Genomic DNA, 19,665 nt, shown 5'->3' on the forward strand with positions numbered 1-19,665 from the left:
AAATAAATAAACCCAGAATCTACGGGGAATTCCCAGGTGAGATTGTAGCTCTTGTTGATTTGTTTTGTTCCTCCCCACACTCCAGGCAGTTAGATAGACACCTCTTGTTGCAGCGTACGCAGGTATCTTAGTAAAATTGAGTTCCTTAGTTGAGTTAAAAGGCAAAGGAAGTTGTTTCAGCTCTCTGGAAGAAATCCAAAACAATATCATTCATGAAAAGTATTCAATGCCCAAAAAGATAATAAAAGAATAACATATAAATTGAAAATTCTAAAAACGACTCCAAACAACACCTATTCAAACGTCTAGATGTCTCACAAAGATTATGCAGAATAAGATCTAAACTAGCAGTCAAAATTCAACCAAATACAGATATGAAATAAACAATCAAGAACACAGATATTTGGTTACGAAGAGGAAACCATTTAGAGAACTCTCTAAATGTAAAACCTCTCCGGGGCAACCAAACTCAGGAAATCAATCCACTATAAGAAGAATAAGGAATACAAGAAGAATTACAAAACATTTGCAATTAACTCTTCCTTGCACACGACAAGCGACCCACTTGACTTTTACCGCAGTAGCCCTTTCCAGGACATCTGGCACAATTCTTCTATAAGATTTCATTTCACCGGAACTCTGATTGGCTTCACGTATTTAATCTTTTCTCAAATAAGCTAGAACAATATCTCTAAGCTCTCTGATTTTGCTTTCCAAAATACGTACATATAATCAGCAAAATAGTTTGTTTAAATAAAGAATAAAATAACAATTCAGCAGCCATGTCCGGATAGGGATAATTAGGTGTCCGGACATGGCTAGGGTTACATAAGCGTAATCACATGGGGTCCGGACACCCAAGTCATGTGTCTGGACATGCCATGCAAAACGAGCTTGCTGGAAATTGGGTCTGGACCCTGCGTCTGACAGTCCGGACCTGACTCACAATTGTAGCCTTCTGGAACTTGGGTCCGGACCCAGCTTCTGGCGATCCGGACCTATCTCTCAAAAGACAGCTTGCTGAAAATGGGGTCCGGACCTAGCTTCTAGCAGTTCGGACATGTACATCAAAATAAGCTTACTGGTTTTCGTGTTCGGACCTAGCTTCTGGCGGTCCGGACAGAGCCTTCTAGAATCAACTTTCTGGACATGCTGGGATGCTTCATTTTCAACAACTTAAATGTAAACCGAATGTGCCAAAACATAACCTAACATAAATAATAACAAAAAAACTTAACAAAAAAACAAAAAAAAAAAACTCCTCCTTCGGGCAAAAAAGTCTATCATGGTCCTGGGAACGAAGCAAATTGGCCTGTAAAGTGGACGACATTATTGAGTTTTGCTGTGTACGATCTTTTTGCTACTCTATTGTTGCTATCCCAGCCTCATGCAAGTGGACGACATTGTTAGAAGATAAATTTGAAGCAATAAATACAACATGTGCATGGCCATTTTCTTTGACTTTATACTTTCACTATATATATATTGTTCTCTCTTGTAACGGTTCAGATCATTAGATTGTAGAAAAAATATAATCTTATATTTTATCTTTGTGTTCTTCTCCTTCTTCCCTCTCTTTCTTTTCTCCTTTACAAAACTTTCATCCCTCTTTCTATATTTTACAGACATTATTATTCATGAGCAGAAGAAGCGAAACCCTTAATTTAAGCCTCTTGAGATTTGCAGGACTATGTCTAAGGCTAATTTTTATTAGCAAAATCTCAACAGTGTTGCGATTTTTATGACAGAAGTTGAAAACCTTTTTTATGCGCCGATTGTACTCGAGCCTATGGACTCAAACCTGTTGGAGTTTTGTGACTTTCACCATAAAGTTGGTGGGACCCAGCATCATTAAAAGAGGATCTTTTTGGCTCACGTTTTGTATTCCTAGTTGCTCTTGGAATTGGTTTTCCTTTTAGAGCATGACTTGGACTTGAAGTCCTTCTACAATTTGGAATTGGATGAGCCTTGCTTAGCCAACTTTTATGTCCTATATAAAGGGGTGTCCACAGCACATAAACACACAGAGAAAAACAAAGTAATATTTGCTTTGTGTTTTGGTGAGCCAATAATAGAGAGAAAAAGTGAGAGCAAGAAAGAGAGTGTTTTCTTTTCCCCTTTTGTTATTATTCTCCTTTGGGCAAAGTGAGAATTGGGTGTATTTGGGGCTTTGGGTTTGAGTGGTTTTCTCACCCTGTTACTCTCTTGTACTCATCTTTTGATAGTGAATTTTCTTTGGGTCGTCTCCGCCAGTGGATGTAGGCTTGTTAAGCCGAACCACTTAAATCTTTGTGTCGTGTGTGATTACTTATCTTTATTATTCCGCATTCTTTTTATTTTTCGCATCTCACAGGTCTTGAAAAATAGGATTAATTTCCTAACAACTGGTATCAAAGCCGTTGGTTCGAGTGGGAGCGATGGCAGGTGAAGAAGGAAAGATGGGAATCGAGAAATTCGAGGGCAAAGATTTTGGATATTGGAAGGTACAGATTGAAGACATTCTTTATGGGAAGGATCTTCATCAACCTCTTTTGGAAGAACAACCCGACGACATGTATGATAGCGAGTGGGCTCTGCTTGATCGTAAAGCCCTAGCAGTTATCAAGTTATCACTGTCAAAATCAGTTGCACACAACTTTGTAAAGGAAAAGACCACAGCAGGTCTAATGAAGGCTTTGTCAAGTATGTACGAGAAGCCGTCGGCTAACAACAAGGTGCATCTGATGAAGAAATTGTTCAACCTAAAGATGGCGGAAGGAGCTTCGGTGGCACATCATCTCAATGAGTTCAACACCATCACAAATCAATTGTCCTCAGTGGAAATTAATTTTGATGATGAAGTTCGTGCGTTGATCGTCTTGGCATCTTTGCCAAATAGCTGGGAAGCAGTGAGGATGGCTGTGAGTAACTCTGTAGGAAAGAGTAAATTGAGCTATGAAGACGTCAGAGATTTGATTCTCAGTGAAGAGGTTCGCAGAAGTGATGTAGGTGAAGCCTCTTGTTCTGGTGTTGCTTTAAACCTCGAGACTTGGGGCAGAGGACAAGAAAGAAACTCTGTGAGGGGCAAATCTAAGTCTAGAAAAGGTAGGAGCAAATCCAGGTTTGGACGACAACCTGAGTGTTGGAACTGTGGCAAGATAGGCCACTTCAAGAAGAACTGCAGAGAATTGAAGAAGAAGACCGAAAATGACATCGCAAATGTCGTGGCAACAGAAGAAGTGCACGATGCCCTACTTCTATCTGTTGACAGTCCTCTTGATTCTTGGGTCTTGGACTCAGGGGCTTCTTTTCACACCACACCGATTCGTGAAGTTCTCAAAAATTATGTAGCTGGAGATTTCGGGAAGGTGTACTTGACTGACGGAACGGCGTTGGATGTTGTGGGTATAGGCAATGTTCGCATTAGAGTCCACAGTGACTCAGTATGGAAGCTGCAAAATATCAGGCATATCCCAAAGCTGAAAAAGAACCTGATTTTAGTAGGACAGCTTGATGATGAAGGGCATTCAATTCATTTCCACGGTGGAAAGTGGAAGGTCAGCAAGAGAGTCAGGATTTTGGCTCGTGGTCATAAGACGGGTACTCTCTATATGACGACGAATAGCAAGGATACAGTTGCTGTTGCAGATACGGGTGCTGACTCAAAATTATGGTACTTAAGGCTTGGGCACATGGGCAAGAAAGGGATGAAGGTACTTCTGTCAAAGGGGAAACTACCGGAGTTGAAGTCAGTTGAGTCTGATTTGTGTGAAGGCTGCATCTTAGGAAAGCAGAAGAAGGTGAGTTTCGTGAAAGGTGGCAGAACACCGAAGCCGAGAAAGCTGAAGTTGGTACACACGGACTTATGGGGTCCCGCACCAGTGGCATCTCTTGGAGGCTCGCGGTATTACATTACATTTATTGATGACTCAAGTAGGAAGGTATGGGTTTACTTCTTAAAGCTTAAATCTGATGTATTTGAAGTTTTTAAGAAGTGGAAGGTCATGGTAGAGACAGAAACTGGTCTGAAATTGAAGTGTCTAAGATCAGACAATGGGGGAGAATACGAAGACGGGGGTTTCAAACAGTTTTGTGTAGTGAATGGGATTAGAATGGAAAAGACTATCCCAGGGACACCACAACAGAATGGCGTGGCTGAGTGCATGAACAGGACCCTTAATGAGCGTGCAAGAAGTATGAAGTTGCATGTTGGACTACCGAAAACTTTCTGGGCTGATGCAGTAAGCACTGCTGCTTACTTGATAAACAGAGGACCATCAGTTCCTTTGGGCCATAGACTACCTGAAGAAGTCTGGAATGGAAAAGAGGTAAATCTTTCTCACTTGAAAGTTTTTGGTTGTGTTTCGTATGTCTATATTGAATCTGATGCTCGTAGCAAGCTAGATGCTAAATCTAGAAAATGTTATTTCATTGGCTATCGGGATGAGGCATTCGGGTATAGGTTTTGGGATAATCAAAACCGGAAGATCATTAGAAGTAGAAATGTTACTTTTAATGAGATGGCTGTGTATAAGAATAATTCAAATGCAGAACCAGTAAGTACAGAGTCAGAGGCTGAGAATCCTGAACTTATCAACCTAGATGGAATTTCTAAAGGTGTAGCTCAGAGAAGGAATTCAGAAGTTGATAAGGATTCAGAAATTGAAGATGGTCTAAAAGTTGAAGAAACAGTAGATCAAGAGACTGAACAGGGTACACCGACAGTGGCTGTCCGTAGATCTACTAGAACCATTAGATCCCCACAACGTTTTTCACCCTCCCTATTTCATATTTTGTTGACGGATGGCAGTGAGCCAGAGACGTTTGTTGAAGCCTTGGAGGTTGAAGATTCAATCAAGTGGGAGTTAGCCATGAAGGATGAGATGGACTCATTATTGACTAACCAGACCTGGGAGCTGACTGAGTTGCCAGTAGGTAAAAAAGCTTTGCACAACAAATGGGTGTTCAGAATAAATGGTGAACATGATGGTAGCAAACGCTACAAGGCAAGATTGGTAGTCAAGGGATTCCAGCAGAAAGAAGGAATTGACTACATAGACATATTCTTTCCGGTGGTGAAGATGACAACCATCAGAATTGTGCTGAGTATTGTGGCGGCGGAGGACTTACATCTAGAGCAGTTAGATGTGAAGACGGCGTTCCTTCATGGTGAGTTGGAGGAAAAAATTTATATGCAGCAACCACAGGGATTCGCAGTGCAGGGGAAGGAGAGTTTAGTGTGCAAACTGAGGAAAAGCTTGTATGGGCTGAAACAAGCTCCAAAACAATGGTACAAGAAGTTTGATAGTTTCATGTGCAGTACTGGGTTCACGAGATGCAATGCAGATCATTGCTGCTTTGTCAAGAGTCTTAAGAACTCTTACATTATTCTACTTTTGTACGTAAATGATATGCTCATTGTAGGGGCCAGTATGGAAGACATCAACAAGTTGAAGAACCAGCTGTCAAAGCAGTTTGCAATGAAGGATTTGAGTGCTGCTAAACAAATCCTTGGGATGAGAATCATCAGGGACAGGGCCAATAGTACACTGAAGATTTCACAGACAGAATATGTGAAGAATATTCTCAGCAGATTTAGCATGAATGAAGCTAAGTCAGTGAGCACACCCTTGAGGAGTCACTTTAGACTAACCAAGGATCAGTCACCGAAGACGGATCAAGAGAAAGCATACATAAGCAAGGTACCTTATGCCTCAGCTATCGAAAGTCTGATGTATGCAGTGGTCTGTACTAGACCGAATATTGCACATGCAGTGAGAGTTGTGAGTAGGTACATGAGTAATCCAGGGAAGCAGCATTGGGAGGCAGTCAAGTGGATTCTGCGATATCTGAGAGGAACTTCAGATATGTCCCTTTGCTTCACAGGTGCAGAATTGAAGCTGCAGGGCTACGTGGATGCTGATCTAGCGGGTGATGTTGATAGCAAGAAAAGTACTACAGGGTTTGTATATACTCTAGGAGGTACTGCTGTGTGTTGGACCTCAAGGTTACAGAAAATTGTAGCCCTTTCCACTACAGAGGCGGAGTATGTAGCCGTGACAGAAGCTGGAAAGGAGATGGTTTGGCTACAAGGTTTTTTGGATGAGTTGGGAAAGAAGAACGAGAAAGGCGTTCTACACAGTGATAGTCAGAGTGCCATTTTTCTTGCGAAGAACCCAGCGTATCATTCAAGAACAAAGCATATACAGTTGAGGTATCACTTCATTCGATCTCTTCTTGAAAGTGAACAATTGCTACTTGAGAAGATTCGGGGAACTGAGAATCCGGTAGACATGCTGACAAAAGGAGTGACTATTGAGAAACTGAAGCTATGCGCAGCTTCAGTCGGTCTTCGAGCTTGAAGATAGGCGGAGGAGACATCCGAAGGAGATTCACTATGTTGCGACTTGGTAGGATTCAAGTCAAGTGGGAGATTGTTATGCGTGCCTTGAATCTAGGGGTGGGACCCAACCAATTTTGTTGTGTTATACAAGGATTGGAATTCCCTTTCATGGTTGGAGTTGGAGTTTTTGTCCTACACGAAAGTGGGTTTCCTTGTTGGACTTTTAGTAGGAAAAAAGCACCGACTATGTGCTCCTATATAAAGACAAGTGTTGTGCAGCAATTAGGTGTGCAAAAATAAAAATAATATTTGCTTTGGTGTGCCAAAAGCAATTGAGAGAAAGAAAAGGTGAGAGCAAGAAAAAGAGAGAGTTTGTTTTTTTCCCTTTTTTGTTATTATTCTCTTTTGGGCAAAGTGAGAATTGGGTGTATTTGGGGCTTTGGGTTTGAGTGGTTTTCTCACCCTGTTACTCTCTTGTACTCATCTTTTGATAGTGAATTTTCTCTAGGTCATCTCCGCCAGTGGATGTAGGCTTGTTAAGCCGAACCACTTAAATCTTTGTGTCGTGTGTGATTGCTTATCTTTATTATTCCGCATTATTTTATTTTTCGCATCTCACGGGTCTTGGGAAATAGGATTTATTTCCTAACAATCCAATGACCTTACACCTAGTATCATTGCCCATTAGTACTGCATGTACCCGCATTACAAGATTTAAATGTGTCGAACCATTGCATATTTGGACACATATGATATGAATAAGCAGAATACAAAACCCAAGAGTCTATGAGAAAATTTTTACTAGAGGAAACTGAAAGAACATCTACGCTAACTTCATTGTCATCAGATTAACCATCGGCCAAACTAACTGAATCTGCAGAACCTTTCTGATTCTTCTTATCTTCCAAGTCTTGTTTCATCAGCCTCAAAATTTTCTGTAGTGCCCCTTCTTATGACAATAATAGCACTTCACATCTTTTGCATCTAACCGAAATTCTCCACCTTGTGCTGAATGTGACATAGATCGATATTGCTTACCTCTGCTATTCTTCCCCTTAAACTTATCTCTTCCATCCTTTGGCTCAAACCATGCCACAAGCCCAGCCATCAGCTTGATCATTAACATGTTTTCTCCATGTCTCATATGATAAGAGAGATCATGTCACCTTTTCAAACACCAGAGTCTATTTCCCATATAACAATGTCGTAACTAGGTGATCATAAGAAGGGGGAAGTGATGCCAATAGAAGTATCGCTTTATCTTGTTCTCCAATCTTCACTCCAAATTCAACAATTGTGTATTCAACATGCTGAACTTGTTGAGGTGCTCCAACAGATCTGCATTTTCCTCTACCTGTAAACCATATATCTACTTTTTCACATACTGCTTATTTGTCAAATTTTTCGTCATATACAGACTCTCCAATTTCTGCTAAATTAATTATGCATTTTCTTCATCAATCACATTGTGAATGACTTTATGTGATAAATTAAGACGGATCACACTAGCAGCCTTCGCATCCATCTCTTCCCAAACATCATTCTCCATCTTCTCGGGTTTCTTTGCCTTTCTCAATAACGCCTTGTGGACTCCTTACTGAATCAACAAATCCATCATCCTTCTCTGCCAAAGAAAGAAATTGTTCTTCCCATTGAACTTCTCCACTTCAAACTTGGTACTCATCATATTTACGTCAATTTGATTCTCGAACTTGAGCTCTGATACCACTTGTTGCGCAAAAACACGATCACAATTCCGATTAAATAAGGTGAGAATAATCACACTCAAGATAACACCAAGATTTAAGTAGAGAGAAAATCACTCAGACCCAAAACCTCAATACACTCAAATCTCACTATCACACAATAGAGATTATTCCCTAAAAGAGAATACCAAAGACAAGAATACAAACTCTTCTTCTTTTGCTGGGATATGATGGCGGCAGGTCTCTATTTCTTTTTTTTCTCTCGTAGTAGCACCCTTTCTTTTTCTCTCTTATTTTGGCTCCTTCAAAATCAAGAAGAAAACAGTCGGTACCCTTGCACATACAGCAACCCGTTATTCTCTCTTGTTTCTATTCCTCGAAACCAAGAAGAATTATTTACGGCTACACCCTTGTGTTCTTGTGTCTGCTTGTAGGAGGAGAAGCAAGGCTCTCCTTATATAGCTCCTAAAGTCGGTGGTTGTATGTAGGAGTGAAAAACCAATACAAGTCTAAGTTGGTCAAGGAGAAGGCCAATACCAATTAGACAAGGAAAGGGGAAAAAAAGTCTCCATACCTAGACCAAGAAGTAAAACTTTAACGGGTCCCTGACCGACTTAATTGGTTTCAGGGCACACTCCACGTTAACAGGTCCTTTCATGCAAAGTTTAGTTGTAGCTGGATACCAATATCTTGGAACCTTTTTGGAGAAATGAGGTTGTAATGAAATATATATATATATATATATATATATATATAAATAAGGTAAATACAAAATTGGTAGTTGTAGCTGGCCTAGATTACAAATAATTGATCATTGTGCTATAAAAAATAATTTATAGGTCTTCATGGTAGGCCAAAATAACAATTAGTCCTCAAATTCTCATAATTTATTTATAAGGTGACCGTCAAATTATTTATAAGATACTAAAATGGTATTTATTTATTTTTCAATAGTTAGAAGATGTGACCGTCAAATTCTCACAAGATGCTTTCAAATCGTGGCGAGGATGATGAAAATGAGAGAGCGGTACGCACGGAGTAAAATTTTAGGGATAGAAGAGATTAAGTTAATTTAATGCATGTAGCAATATGACTTGAAGTGATCGAGGGTTGACGTGTAATCTTAGCTGGTGTCCTAAAATGATGTGAAAAATCTTAGTTGTCATTTTTTAAAAGTCAGAAATTAATTATAACATGTGTTGCATTTTTATTGGGCATGACGTGACAAAGTAATGGATTATGTTAAGTTACTTAACGGAAATTGATTTTAGGGAACAAACTGTTATTTTAGCCTACTCTGAAAACTTATAAATTATTTTTTATACCACATGAAGTTATTTGTAATTTATGTCTACCACAAAGAATGCATTTGTCCTTATATATATATATATATATATATATATATATAATAGGCATGAAATTAATGTACATGGGTGTTAATTCCAATTTTTTGGAAAAAATTGCGAAATTAATAATTGTGGTTGTACTAATTTGCAATTAGCTCACTCAGAGTAATAAAAATGACTAACAATTCTCCAATTGAAATTTTTTTTAAAAAAAAATTAGGTTCCTGTGCCCAATTTTTATCTGATTTTTTGAAAAATAAAAATCATTAAATATCAAGTCAAAACGTACAAATCATATTAGGACACATATTACATACAATAAAAAATATTTTAAACAGTTGCTCATAGTTGTAGAGCTTTACAATAAAAATAACTAATTAAATTTGTTATTTTTACATGAGAGCACTTAGAACATTTTTATTCTGCAAAGAGCTTAAAATTATATTAGGAGGGATTACAGAAATATATATATAGATATATATGGGAGGTCAATACTTTTAAACCATTGGTACGCAAAGTGCACTGATCAAGTAATATAATTACAATTTGACTATATATATATATATATTAATTGGAGCATTTTCGACATCTGACGATGTCGAAAATTTTGAAATTGTATACATCTATATATAGCTGGTGGTATGTGAAACAAATACACTTCCATACGAAATTAAGTGTAATAATACATGCAATTAAGGTATTAACAGCTAAAATATGAGATTGTTTGTAACACACTAACACTACAACGATTTTTTTTTTTTTTTTTTTCTTTTTACGTGTCCGCATAAGAGGGATTAATGACTTCCAATTCATGAGGTGTGGTTTCTAGCTGATTGAGCTATCCCTTAGGACCTAACACTATAACATTAACTTGTATACACATGCTGTTTGTTTTTTATTTGGTATTTCCAGCAAAGTTAACATATATATTATTGCCTATCTTTGCGTTTTTTTCATCTGCTAAGGAATCTGTTTTGTCGTGGAAATATCTGCCAAGAATCGTGTTAATTAAGGAATCCAAAATTCAAAAATGAATCAATGGAAATCAGTCACGTTAGTCAGCCTCATCAGAAAAAAGAGCCCCATTTGCGACCTTTATTCACATCCATGTTCCCAATAGTCAATGCATCCATCCAAATTGGTTTGATATTGTTACGGGATAAAATTCATTATGAGTCCCATTCAAATATCAATATATAGAGATAAGCTATAATTACAATAGAGTTTTATAACAACCGATCAGGTACTCCAGATATTTTAGAAGATTACATGTCAACCATTACATTTATGTGGAACACCATTACCTCTCAACTACAACATAAACGTGAATCATTAAGAGCAAAGCAGTTATAAAAAACCCTTATAAAATGACTCAATGCATTAGGTAAAGGAGTTGGTCAGTCGTCTCTCCAAAATTTAAGCTTATTATTTTATTTTTATTCTAGAAAAACATGCTAACTTAAACATCTGAGTATCTCCGTCCAAGGTTAGGATCCTTTGACGCTCTTGTTTTTTTGGAAGAATCTATTGAGGAATAATCTCACATTGCTTGTGGACAAGATATTGTGCATGTTTATAAGAAATGGATAACCATCTCGATCTTATTGAACCAGTTTTATGAGATGAGTTAGGCCCACAAGTTTCTTTATGATATTAGACTATTAGAGCCTGCTACAAGACAAGAAGAATGCGATCTATACTACTTACTCCTTGACAAGGACCAAAAAAAATACTAGCATCAACGTACTAAAAGCTGCTCTATCAGATATAAAAGATGATAGAAAGAAACATGAACATTGAGACCCCAACTATTATGCAAAAGATTATAATTATGATACATAAGACAAAACAATCGCACAATGATGTAAACTATATATCCACAAGCGAAGAGGATCACGATCACGATCACGAGAAATTTATTACCATGATGAAATATAAAACAATGACCTAAAAATCACCCAAAACCAAAGTTTCAATCAAATCTCAGTATAAGACCCCAAAAAAAAAAAATATAAATAAAATTATTCACTAATATAAAAAGAAAACAATAGGCTTCTCTTTTACAAAATGAGTGACGGTTGATTTTTTTTTTATTTTTTCCCCTTACTGTTACAGATCTTTATCTTTTCTCTTCTTACCTCTATTTTTTCTTACTTCTTTGCTGTGCCGCACGCGTGATCAGAAAGCAAGAAAAGAAACAAAAGAAGAAAAGCAAACCCCACTTCTTCTATAGTCGGTCACAACAAAGGAGAAGTGAGTCGATCATTCTATGAGGTTACAAAGTCATAGACACAAACAAAAATTCTTACAATTAGGTGCTACAATCTTCAACTAACTCATGCACTAAGACAGTTAAAGAACAGATCTGCTCTGAGCAGACTAAATCTAAGACATGGGTAGTCAAATTTCCTAACAAAATTTATTTAAATCGGCCGTGAGAGATAACCCTTCACACCTATTTATCCAAATTGTGAGCAATAACCCCTCACATCTAATTATTCTTCTTCACTCGTGATGGCAGATCTAGAAGTAATATGATAATATTATATGCTTCAATGATAAATCTGTGCTGACCCCATCCAAGTACATCCTTCATATTTGTTAATGAACCAATTATGCTTTCATCTCTGACGTTAGATACCATTAATTAATTTGCTACTCAATGACAAATGGGATACATGTGGTAGGAGGAATTATTTATTTATTTTAGGATTTGGTCCTTTCTAAGTTTAGCTTTAGCTGGATACCAATATCTTTGAACCTTTCATAAATGGTATGCATGTGAAACAAATACACTTCCATATGAAAAAGTGTAATAATTAACACTGCTTGGTGGTGGTTCAAGAATTACGATTTTTTTAGTTCATTTGAACAAATAATATTCAGTTAATTATATTGGTATGATATTTTTGTCCCCTCAAAAAAGAAAAAGACAAAATTACATTTCTAATATAACTAACTAGATAGTTCAATGGGTCAAAAAAATTCTCTAGTGGTTAAGATATGTACTAAGGTGTGAGTTCAAATTTTCCCAATTAATGGAGAGTTTTCATATATGCCTAATTAGTATTTTTTTGAAACATATCATACTCATTCATTGATAAAAGTTGCGAGCCTAAAGCTCTTACAAACAGAGCAAAAAGCTCAGAAGTAAATCATAGCCGAAGCTAAATACAGTCATCAACAACAGACCAAATCGACCAAAACACAGCATCCGCTAACCTATGACTAAATATCAGGTTGAAAACTCAGATCTGTATCAAATAGACACCATCTAAAGCATAGGTAGCGCTTATTCCTCGGCCTTGAGAGCAAAACTCCCAAGCCGATACTTATTCCTCGGCCTTGAGAGCAAAACCCCCAAGCCGATACTTATTCCTCGGCCTTAAGAGCAAAACCCACAAGCCAATACTCATCTTCCTCGACTCGAAAGCCAGGATAAATTTCACATCCACAACCCAAAGGTTTGGACCAGTAATATCGGGCAGCAACTGGGCGCAACAAAGCAGGAGGAGAAAACTTATTACAAGCATAAATACAACCATACTGGGAAATAAAGAGAACAATAAAACTAATGCAGGAAAAGAAATTATAGCAAATAAAACCAAATACAGGGGAACTCAAAGGAAATACAAAACAGAAAAACAACAAAACAGGAAAATAAATGCGAATAACACTCAAAGCGGGTCACGACAGTCGGAGGAGACCGATCGCGAGCTGGCCGGAAACCGCCACGGAAGGTGGCACAAAAAGCTTGGCACGGGAAGGGCGTGTGAAAAGACCCGACAGCGAGCAGTGAGCAGCGAAGCGAGCGCGGAGGAGATCGGCGGCACACACAAACAAACAGGGAGAGGGAGAGTTTGAGTGAAAACCCCCAAAAGCAATACCCACCGAGAGAGAACACAAGTACAACATAACAAAAAACACCAAAGACAAAAACAAACCTAAAACAAAAATCGGGAAGCAAGGAAGGGAGGAGGGATACAGGCAACGGGCATCCCTCCTCCCCTGAGGCGGCAGCGCTCTGGTGGGGGGCTTAGGGTTTCACAAGGCTTGAGACTTCTAGCAGTCTCGCTTAGTTTTGTTTGTTAAAAACCATGTATATATGCCTAATTAGTATTAGCCGCATTAAATTTCCATTGATCTATAATTCAGTCCAACTTGGTTTTTACCGTCTAGGCTCTTTATGTGCGACTCTCAGCGAGTATGTGCAATTATAGTCATGTCCAAGTAAAATAACTACAATTTTTTTTTTTTTTTTTATTTTATTTTTTAAAGTAAGATAGCTACAATTAGTCTTCTCAACATACCATTGTTTATTGGACCATAAACTATCTATGTTATTAATGAAAGAAAATATTAATAGGTAGTTTATGGTCCAAATTCAGACGCAATTGTGATGAGAAAAAAGTGATAATGGTTTTGGAAGTCACACAACCACCTGATTTTATTTTAATTTTTTTCAATTTTTATTTTTTATTTTTTATTTTTTTTAATCTTTTTAGAGACATTGTTTAGCCCAAAAAAAAAAAAAAAAAGGAAACAAAGAAAAATCGAAACAAAACAGAATGTTTGCACGTGTGACTAACTATTGCACGTGTGGCTGAGAAGAATCGCCAAATAGGCAAGATTCTCGATGGAAGATTTGCTTCATTGTCGTTTATACATTGAAATCTGTAACAGCTTCTGAACAATGACACGACATTGTTGAAGTTTCCTCGGTAATAAGACAAGGACCATGACCAGGGACGGATTCAGAAAGTTTGATTGGGGGGAGAGGGGGGGGACCGAGGTATAAATTCAAAATACATAAGTAATGCATACAAAAAAAAATTAACTTCAATTCAGTTTTAACAAAAAGATAAACATATGAAGAAAAAGATACATAGATAGTTGTGTCATAAAACATTTCAAATTTTAACTCAAACACATATCAAAATGGAACCCGTCGTGTTTGCATATCCCGAAAATCATCTATGATTGAATCTGTACTAAGTGTCGCAGCAATTTCTTTTTTGATGTACAACATCAGAGAATCCGTCAGAAACTCATCTTCAATTTTGTTGCGAAGCTTAGTTTTAATGATATTCATGGCTGAAAATGCTCGTTCTGTAGTTGTGGTAGAAACGGGAAGAGTAAGCAGAAGCACAACAACTCGAAAAACAAGTTGGTAGATAGTTGATTTTCCGGTTCTAACCAACCACTGGCACAATTCAGAAATATTTAATAATCCTTGGAAACTTGAATCTTGAACTATATTATGCTCATAATGGTGAAGTTCTATTTCCAACTGTTCTTTTTCAAGATCGGTAAAGTCTTACGGATAAAACTTATTTACCAACTGACAAATATCATCAATTCTAAAAGACTCACGTGCAGCTCGAGGATCAAGTGCCGAGCCTAGAATAAGCAACTCCGCTGCATGTTCACTAAACCGGCGATTTAATTCTTGCAATTGAGAATCTATTGCAGCACAAAAAATATCTACACGATAATTATGCTCAATTGTAAAGTCAGCTTGTTGATTGCGAGTTCGACCTCTTCTCTCAACATAACCGGCATTCATATCTGGAACATCTATGTTGCGTTTATTGCAAAACAACTTCACTTTGATAAGTAAAACTTCTTACTTATCATCTCTATATTGTTGAATACACCTTTTAGTGGATGAAACAAGATGCATGGCACTTAAAATGTCTTGAGATTTGGATTGCGATGCTTGACATAGATGATCGGTGATCTATATAGTTTCTTTCATAAGATGTAAGATGAATACAAATTCAAATGAAGTCATTATCTGATGAACTGAATCAGCTTCTGCTCGTTGGGAAGAAGAAATTCCCACATCAATGATTTTAACAATAACTTCACAAGCTGGAGTATAAATTTTGATCAAGTTAGAAACTGATCCAACGCGCATCTCCAGATCGTTGTAGCATACTAATTTGATTAAGCCCCTTCCACTTTTAATCTCATCAATTGCAATCATGTAAGCATTTTCAGCAGCTTGGGCAACCCGCAATTCTTCATACCGATTGCATGAGGCACAAACAAAATTGACAACAACATTCAATTTGGTAAAAAATTGATTAACAGAAATGACTTCTTTTGATGCCGCCACTAATGCCAATTGCAAACGATGTAAGAAACAATGAATGTAGTAGGCATATGTACAATCATTTGAAACCAAAGCTTGCAACCCATTCCACCCCCCTCGCATATTACTTGCGCCATCATATCCTTGCCCTCGAATATTTTGAATGTCTAGTTGATGTTTAGACAATACAGAATATATACCTTTTTTTAAGGTTAATGCCGCAGTATCAGAGACATGAACAAGTCCAAAAAAGCGTTCTCGCACAAAACCATTATTATCAACAAATCTTAAAACTATAGCCATTTGCTCATTCATTGACTCATCACGAGCTTCATCAACAATTATACAAAACTTTGCATCACCAATTTCATTATGAATTATTTCCTTTACTTTGGCTGAAAAAACATGTAAAATTTGTTTTTGTACCATTGGTGATGTGTAAGTGGCATTTTTGGGAGCTTTAGCGATCACTTCAGCAAGCTGTTCATTATATAAAATCGTCAAACCCAATATCTCAAGAAAATTTCCGCGATTTGTAGAACTCACACTTTAATCCCAACCTCTAAAAGCAACACCTTGAAATGCAAGCACTCAAACAACATCAATTGAGGCTTTCAACTGCAGTCGATTGTTTGCAATTTGTTCAGAAGTGAGCTTTTCAAACACATTCTGCATATGTTGAGATTGGTTTTTCAAATCTTCATATGACTTCTCAGCAACTCTGTGAAATGAAGTAGGATCTTTTCCTATATGATTGAGAAAAACACAATCTTTTCCATTTCTAACTTTCTTCCAATTCCTAAATCCATCTATAGTGAATACACGTTGTGTAAAATGCCCAGATGGCTTATTAAAGAGAAAACAAGGTAGATAAAAGGCTGCATCTTTCTCACGTGAATATTCAAGCCACGAAGGAAATAGATTGTACCACGAAGGTTGAAAGCTACGAAGATGACTTTCTTTTCCAGATTTCGGGTAATTTGAGATCGGAGGTCGGTATGGACTAGCATTAATGTAAGCTCTTCGAATTTCATCTTCGTGATTAACATCATATTCCCATATCTGACGACACAATCTAGGATCAAACTCTAATGAACTAATAATAAATTCATTGCCATCAACTCTTCGAAGTCTTTTAGAAGAATTTTCAGAAATTGGGATATCAGAAGCTGGCGATGATGTATCACCAATGTTGCATTTGAAGTTTGTGCATTTTTTCATTTGAAAAAGTCAAGTATTGTATTTGACTTTTTCATCATCTACAAACAAAATCGGGAGAAAGTATAAATAAATAATATCGGAAATTGATGGCTCTAGCTAGCCGAGCATGTGCGCAAATTGGCTAGCCAGGAAACACAAATGAATCATTGGATGGGGAAGTAAATCATTCGAGGAATAATTAACCTCATCAAATAAATAATATACGCATGTGTTACATTATTATATTTACATATACATAAAAAAAAATAACAAAACAAAAAAAAAAAAATTAGAGAAATCCCCAAAATTCGAACTTAAGTCAACCAACCCAAAGTCTCACAATTCACAACTCTTCACAATTTCTTGTTTTTTTTTTTTTTTTTAAATTTTTTTTGGATGAATAAGAACCTTCATAAGACAAACCAAATACAAAATATCACCAAATACAAGCCCTTCAAAAGCCTAAAACATAGCCTCACAAAGGCTGAACACCAACAAAACAAATCACAAAGCTGCAAAACATACTAGCAGCAGAACAAAACAACCAAATCGTGAACAGAAAACCAACTAAACCAGAGGAGACCAACTAGTAACTATAGAACCAATATTAACAAAGCAAAAGCAAGTCTGCTGGTATATTCCATAAAGAGCAAAGCACAAGGTTCTCCCCATGATTATAATCCCACGATTATATAACTAAATTTAAAAGAAAATTGTAAGAATTTTACCTCCTGCAACAATGCTTTCTCTCTCAATTCGAAACTCTCTCTCTCAAATTCTCAATCTCTATATCTTACTCTCTCATGGCAATCTCTCTCTCTCTGACTCTCCAATTCTCGTAGTATGTGAAACTGTGAAGGAAAGGGGTTAAGGGACTAGGGGACGAAGTGAGGAAGAGAAGGGGTATTTTGTTGGGGGGATGGGGCGCCTGTTTTTTGGGCTATTTTTTAGCCTTTTTTTTTTGGCTATTTTTTTGGGGATGGGGAGGATATTTTTGGGGGCTATTTTTTTTTTGGCTATTTTCTAGGGGATGGGGCGCCTATTTTGTAGGGGAAGGGGGGACCGGTTTTTTTTTTTGGGTGTATGAATTTTTTTGTTACCTATTATTTTTTATTTTATTTTTTTTTTTTAAAGGAAATGGCGCCATGGTCTCCCCCCCTCCGTCTCTAACCATGACTCCATTCGTGAAGTGACTTGATGATATTTAGGTCACTAGGAGTGTGTGAGTGAGTTGAGTTTTTTTGAAAATTACGCAAGGTTTTTGTGCACATTTGTTGCACATTTTGTACAGTACTGTCTTAGCTACAGTGTCATTTCGCGCCTTAGGTAAATAGGACTGATGATCAGCATCCCCTCTTGTAATTGGGAGAATTAGAAATTCTCCAATTTTCAATTTTAGGTGTTCATTTTTATTCAATTCATACGAAGCAACGTGTTTCATTTAAATTAAATAATAAAATATTAATTAATTTTTTAAAATAAAATTAAAATTAAAATCAAATAAAAAATCTTGGATGGCTTAATTTTTTATTTGAATTTTTTTTTTTGAAAAATTAATTAATATTTTATTATTTAATTTAAGTGGAACACGTGGTGTCATATGGGCTGTTAAATAAAAATGGACGGCCAAGATTAAAAATTGAAGAATCTCCAATTTTCCCAATAATGAGAGGGGATCCTGATACACATTAGAACTATATATATATATATATATATATATATTCAAAGAATCAAAATCTGTTTGGGATTGCGTTTGAAAAATAGAGATTTGAAGTCAAAAATAGCTTTTAGACAAAAACTTCATTATTAAGCTTTTACTAGAAGTGTTTTTTGACAATTTTTAAGCTTTTTGAACCTTTAAAAGTGTTTTTAATTTTTTTACCAAATGAGTACTTTTTTCTTCAAACGAATTTTTTAAGTGTTAAAAATATTTTTAAACCCCTCAAATATAATTTCAAATAGGCCCTCAGACAATTAAAATGGTTCGGTCTATATGGTCTACGTTCACATATTAAAACCTTTTCTTGGCCACCACATATTTTTTTGATTAGTTTATTTTAATTTTTTATTATTTTAATTTTCTTTTTAAAATTTAAATAATATTTTATTATTTAAATTTTAGTAAAACACGTAGCATATTCTGAGCCATTGAATAATATTAAATTGCCAAAATTCACAATTGGAGATCCGGATTTGCTTCACTGTCGTTCTACATTGAAATCTGTACCTATTCTGAACATTAATGACAATTTGGCAATTGTCAGCATTCAAATTAGTTTCCAGGGTAATAAGACAAGGACCAGAGATGATATTTGATCACAGTGTTCACCATATAATATGTTTTAATAATTAATATTTTTCTAAAAAAACTAATGATTAACGATTCAAAGATTATATATTAGGCTTTGTTACTTAGATTTATATAATATTAAAGAGTTTTTTTTTTTAAGTGGAGTGATGAGAACTCCACAATTAATATTGACAAACATGCAAATGGCTGTGTTTTGTAACTTTGTTGGAAGGAAAACATGAATAAGTGACAGTGATGACAAATGCTGCTCTCATGACAAATCACAATCAAAACATTTATAATTCAACAGCTTAGCCAATCACAATCAATCACGCAAGTAATGATTGCACAGCTGCGAAAGAAACAGAAAAAGAAAGAAGACATAGCAGCAACAAATTCTCTCCTACAGCAACATATGAGTAAATATAAACAGCACGCGGAATGCCAAAAATTTTTTTTTTTTTTTAAAAATTTTTTTTGCACGGGCGTGTGAATCAGTTCTCGCAACATATATAGCTACGTTTGGCAAGGGGAGGTCCAGCACTGTAGCTGGAACGGCACTGTTCCAGCTACAGTGCAGAGCTGACATTTGTTCAGTTTTTTCATTTTTTTATTTATTTTTTTTTAAGCAAAATATTAAAAAAAAAAAAAGAAAACAGAGGATGGGGTGGTTCCAGCCACCCCTTGGCCAAAATGGGGTGGCC

The 19,665-nt window shown here is 36.5% G+C and overlaps 1 protein-coding gene across 1 annotated transcript; it reads right to left on the minus strand.

The window, feature by feature from the left end:
• Positions 1 to 15,114: 15,114 nt before the first annotated feature.
• Positions 15,115 to 16,692, minus strand: LOC132173614 (uncharacterized). Its single transcript, XM_059585152.1, has 2 exons — positions 16,069 to 16,692; positions 15,115 to 15,951 (listed from the first exon to the last, which is right to left on the minus strand). The coding sequence occupies exons 1-2, from the start codon at positions 16,690 to 16,692 to the stop codon at positions 15,115 to 15,117; spliced, it is 1,461 nt and encodes a 486-aa protein (XP_059441135.1).
• Positions 16,693 to 19,665: the final 2,973 nt, after the last annotated feature.

Source organism: Corylus avellana, chromosome ca3 (genome assembly GCF_901000735.1).
Source record: "Corylus avellana chromosome ca3, CavTom2PMs-1.0".
Classification (NCBI taxonomy): Eukaryota; Viridiplantae; Streptophyta; class Magnoliopsida; order Fagales; family Betulaceae; genus Corylus; species Corylus avellana.